Below are 5632 nucleotides of genomic sequence, written 5' to 3' on the forward strand. Positions count from 1 at the left end.
TCAAGCATCTAAAGTCAACTTCAATAGAGTTTGATACATATAGAATGTGCTTGTTAATTTCTTTCTCATGGGAAATGAGACCTCAATAAGTATATGAGATACGCGTTTATTTAGACATCGTCGAATTGCTTTGACTTACTATATCCATATGGATTATGTCCTCTATTCCACCACCGTGTATTGATGGGTGGTGAGGCCCCGTATTGATTATGTCATAAGTTTTTCACTAATCAGAACATTTTTTATTCTCACTTCGGTTCATTGGCACTAATTTTTCTATTTGACTTCTGGAAATGTACTTCACGTAGCTTGGCAAGGAAATTTTGAATCGTGGGTGTCGGACATCCCTTTCATTGAAGACCTATTGTTCATGCAAGTTGGGATCCAGTTTGGTCAATCGACTTCTTCTTAAGTAGTTGTTTTGTACATGATCTCATAGATATTCCTACATAAATGTAATTACCCTAATGGTAATGGACCATTAAACTAGCAAACTTAGCAAGATGAGAACTCTCCTTTTATTCCTCATCAAACTACTTTTATTTCTTGAAAACAAGCTGCCATATTGATCTTCCAGGATTAAGCCTATACATGACTTGAATTCTAAGTAATAACATAAACATATTATTACATTATTGGACAACAACACAAGTTCTAAATGTTGAAACAGCATATAGTAGAGCCTAATAATCTAAGATAAATGAGACTGCACTGTGGACTTCAAGCTGCACCATTAGCCTCATGTAAAAGCATCTGATCAAAGTGCCACACTCCTGTAAGTAAAGAAATATATTAGTATTAATTAGGTAGGGATATACTTAGTAGGTAAGTCTAATGCCGTGTGAAATTTAGTTACTAGTAAGTTTGAGATGATAAATGATCATACCGTGTCCTTTCCCAACCATCCTTAGCTGAGTTACATATTCTGCAATTTTCTTAATAGCCTCGACCTGCCGAAACAACTAGGATAATGAACTCACTTGAAAATTAAAGTATTAAGCAAATGATCTCTTCAATGTTAACAATTCAACTTACCTGCTCGGCCAAAAATTCTCGTTCAACAAAATCTTGCATTTCAGAGTCATTGTTCCGATCAGCCACCTGTTGTTCATCAAGATTGAAGTGTAAGCATGCTAATAATAGGTTTAAAACCGTCAATGATGTACGGAAGAAAAAGAAAAGGTTTTTACGCTATGCAGGGTCAGAAGTTTCTCATTTGTTAGCTTCTCCAAGGACAAAGCCAGTTCCATTGCTGCATCATAAACAGATAAAGAGTCAGAGCTAATAATGTGCATAATCCAACATATCAAGGGGCAAAATATTGACGTAAATTTGGACCATTTCTCAATTTGTGCGTGTCATTCTTATGAAGGGGCCATACTAATTTCTTATGTATCATTCCAATATAATCGGATTTGCCGGAAGGTACACATTATTGATATAAGAGATTAACGCTTCTAAAATAATGCAAGAAAACTAACCATGTAACGCGTCTCCCTTATCAACATGATCAAATTCAGAGGGAGGCATCATAATAGAGTGTAGCTTCACTCTTCCTCCTCGGATATTCTGTTATTCATAAAACGCAAGGAAAAATAAACAAATGATACTAATGTTTTTCTTTCGCAGTGTGTAATTCTAGTGTGCTTTTTAAATTTTATGGTTTTGAAAGGAACCTGATAATGCATTAACTTCTCAGCATGTTCCCTTTCTTCTTCACTTGACTCCTTGAAGAATCTGGTACCAAATTAGATTTTCTCAATTAACATATGAATATTGAAACCGGAAAATTTGGCAGGATATTGATGGTTTCTACTCATTACTTTCCGAGGCCATTTAGAGCTATGTTGTCTCTGTCAAAGTAGGCGTACATTGAGTGGTATACATAAGAAACGTTGTACTCCACACTGCAATCAAATTCACAACGAACCAATTTAGCAAAACAATTTAACATAAATGGACAGAGTAAAAATATATATGCTATCAATATAATTTAACCTATTATAGCATATAACCTGTCTTGTTTTTCAGGTTACCAGTCTCACTTTTTATGGACAATTATATGTAGATATCTTTTAGATGACCTTTTACACTACCAATGTATACAAGTTATTCTTAGCACATATAGAAAAACATTACGTAGTTCGATTCAACAGAAGGCATGTCAAAGGATATAAGAAGGGAAAAACGAAATACTTTTTCCAATAAATGGACCAAGAAATCTTATTACAAAGACCAAAAAAAGGGGGAAGTGAAACTCGTTAACTCTTCATAAAGAGCAGCTAAAATACTTTAATCCTCTTCAGCGTCTATATTTTGGGTTTTTTCACTTTTCTTTCGAAGCTTGGCAATAATTTTACTTTCTTTTATTATGGATGAAAATTATGTATATAAAATAGATGTCAGTTTAGCATATTATATAACATAGCAAGGTTACTATAGTAAATCAGCTAATAACTATTCTGAGAAGTACTACTCCCTCCGTCTCAATTTATAGTAAGTCAGCTAATAACTATTCCAAGAATGTCATCTTTCTATATTTAGTAACAATTCAACTTCAAATTTATCTTTTTACTTTTAATGAAATGATTTCTAATTACAAATTTCTATGATTTGTTTGGGACCACAAGTTTCAAAAGTTTTTCTTTATTTTTTAAACTTCGTGTCTAGTGAAACATCATCATATAAAATGTGAGGGAGGGAGTAATAAACAAACTACAACTTTCAGCTTATTAAGCTGTATCCTAAATTAGCTGCTTAATTAAGTTAAGGCCAACCATGTAACCTTATGAACATGCCTTGAATTCAAGTATATTCTAATATATCTACCCATGATTTTTCTCTACCCCTTTTAGATCTATTTTAATTCTATTGCGTAGATCCTCGGACGGCGGATATGCATCCATGACAGTACTAAAAGAAATAGGGGTTTCTGCTGAACTGTGCTGCATCTTGTCTCAAAATTTAAAGCTGTTAGACATAACATATTTTTATAAACTTATTTGTGCTTTGAATTCGTCCTTTCACATGCGAATATAATTCTTTTCTTTCATGAGACAAACATGTGAAATTCGTTTTAATTAAGGGTGTAGTAACTTGAATCCAGGACCTTTGTCTGTCCATATATCATGATATACAGTGTGTCATCTCATGTGAAATCTTAAGTTGTTAAAGATGTACTTTTATTTATTTATTTATTTGTCTTAAAATAGTTTTTATTCCCTCTATTGCAATTTACATGTCTTACTTTTTATTTTATAGTTTGTTTAAAAAAGAATGTCATTTTCTATTATATAGTGTAACTCTTTAATTCCAAAATCTCACCTGACATGTTTAAGATCACAAAATTCAGATAACAATTTAATACATTATACACATTTTTAGCTAAAGACTACAAGATTTAGTAGGCGTTTGGCCTTGAAAACCAAATATTTTCCACTTTATTTGAAATTTTGGAGTTGGAGTTGGAGATACCGTTGTGTTTGGTTATAGTTTTTGCAAAAAGTATTTGGTTGTTTGAATGTATTGAAGGTGGAAAAAAGATGAAAACAAAATTTTAAAGTTTTCAGGACCAAACGTTGATTTTCAAATAAAATGAAATAATTTTTAAGAAAAAAGTGAAATTCTCATGACCAAACGGAGCCTTAAAGTTCTTTTTGGTTAAGTTTCGTGTCCAATCAAACTAGGACACATCAATTGAAACGGAGGGAGTCCTTAACAAACCTTAAAATCTGAAAGGAAAAAAAACAGAGATTCAATAGCAATCAGAGCATTCATAAGGGAACTAATTCACTAGAAACAAGAATTAAGAGAGGGAAAGAACTGACTTGATCTGCTCATTGATAGCAGCTTCACATTCCTCTGCAAACCTCTGGCGAGCGAGTGAAGTTTGTGGGGTTATAGGAACCATAAATTCATCCTTCTTCACTTCATCAAATGGCTCAAACACCACACCTGTAAGTGCCCCATCATTTGTAGCACAAAGTTTAAATTGTTTCCTAGGAAAAGCAACATTTGAAGCAAAGGAAACAGAGTCACAAGAAGAAGAAAATGATAATGATGGAGTTTTCAAGGGACTAACAAGAAGACTAGTAGTAACTGAAACTGCCATTATTTAAGAATTTAGAAAACTAAGAATTGAGAAATGAGAAAGATGATATATGCAGATTGGGATTAGCAGAGAGATATATAGAAGGTTGATGAAAGTGTTCAAGTGGAATACGATTAAGTTGGGCCGAAGAGGGAGTGACACGTGGGGTATGTCGACTAGTCCAATTGTACGAGGCGTGTGGCGGGCTCGTGGCCCTAATCCAAAAGGTGAGACTTAGAGGTTTTTCCGGAATCTATCATTATCATCTTAGGTGTCATTGAGTCTTGGATTGTAGTATTGGACTTTTGCTTCCACCCTCTTTTGGTTTGTTTTTTCTTTTCTAACTTGCTTAATATTTATCTTTACTACTAACATCAAATGTTTTCCAGATTTTTTGTCATTTGAGTATATAAATTTTGTTTGGTTTCTCACTTATATATATATACGATATTCGCATTGGAGCTCCACTATATTCAGATTCGCGCCGCGTAAGGCCCATTCAGTGAAACGCTCCCTATCAAAGATTTTTTTATTACCCAAAGCTCGAACTCAAGACCTCTGTTTAAGGGAGGAACAATCTCATCCACTGCACCACATCCTTTGGTGGTGTTTGAGTATATATATAACATATAAAGATTTTTATATAATCACGTAACTTTGATGATAAGACCTCATTTGTTGTTATTAAGATTGTGATATTTGAATCTGAATACAAATCAATATATAATGTAAAGCTAGGCATAGACAATCCTATGTGGCACCACTCTATGGCCTCTATTGACATTTATTTTTTTTCTCCTTTTTCCCCCATTTCTTTTAATTATTTTATTTTAACAAATCATCTCCATAACTCATACCTCTTAATTACTCCATTAGTAATACTAAGTTAGCCACGTAACAACACATTCAAGTAGGTATATTAAAAGGACAATTAATTATTAATAATCTTCTAAAAACGGATATCTCTTACATTCATGATCCAGGTCTCTTCAGATTTCTCATATGTATATCTGCTCCTTAATTTTCCTTTAAATAACAATACGACCTATTTGAGTTTGATAGAGAGCACAAAACTTTGTCCCTTCCCATTCTCAATCGTGCATTAAGCTTTTATTTTTTCATTTTACTTCTTACGTCTTATTGATCATATAATTAATGTTGTTTAATTGATGTTTAAGATTTTGATCTCTCATATAATGATAAATTGCTAAAGTTTTGTTTCAATTACTTATGAGATGATATTCCTTGTTTCAGGAGAAACCAATTGATCGACGTTGTTCTTCCGTAGACAATTGAATATAATTCTACTTAGAATTGCGCCAACAATACAAATGAGGTAGGTGACATGTCTTTTTAATGGGATTTTCATTCTATGGCATGTTTTTTTACAACTCTTTTTCTTGAATAATATCCTCTATGGGTTTCTGTTTTTTTAATTGTCATTATGTCGGGTATATTGGATTTTCAAATGTGTATTTATATGGTAGCCTCCATTAACTATTCCTCCATTTTTCATATTCTATTGTAAACAATTAAAATAAC

At 32.8% G+C, this 5632-nt stretch overlaps 1 protein-coding gene and 1 non-coding gene across 2 annotated transcripts; both read right to left on the reverse strand.

Moving 5' to 3' along the window:
* Nucleotides 1–388: 388 nt before the first annotated feature.
* Nucleotides 389–4160, reverse strand: LOC132629936 (ferritin-4, chloroplastic-like). Its single transcript, XM_060345362.1, has 8 exons — nt 3828–4160; nt 1824–1907; nt 1677–1737; nt 1482–1569; nt 1191–1252; nt 1036–1101; nt 887–950; nt 389–773 (listed from the first exon to the last, which is right to left on the reverse strand). The coding sequence occupies exons 1-8, from the start codon at nt 4109–4111 to the stop codon at nt 721–723; spliced, it is 762 nt and encodes a 253-aa protein (XP_060201345.1). The 5' UTR covers nt 4112–4160; the 3' UTR covers nt 389–720.
* LOC132634595 (U6 spliceosomal RNA) lies at nt 1327–1429 on the reverse strand. Its single transcript, XR_009580294.1, has one exon. It is a non-coding gene; the product is annotated as a U6 spliceosomal RNA (small nuclear RNA).
* Nucleotides 4161–5632: the final 1472 nt, after the last annotated feature.

Source organism: Lycium barbarum, chromosome 3, assembly GCF_019175385.1.
Source record: "Lycium barbarum isolate Lr01 chromosome 3, ASM1917538v2, whole genome shotgun sequence".
Taxonomy (NCBI): domain Eukaryota; kingdom Viridiplantae; phylum Streptophyta; class Magnoliopsida; order Solanales; family Solanaceae; genus Lycium; species Lycium barbarum.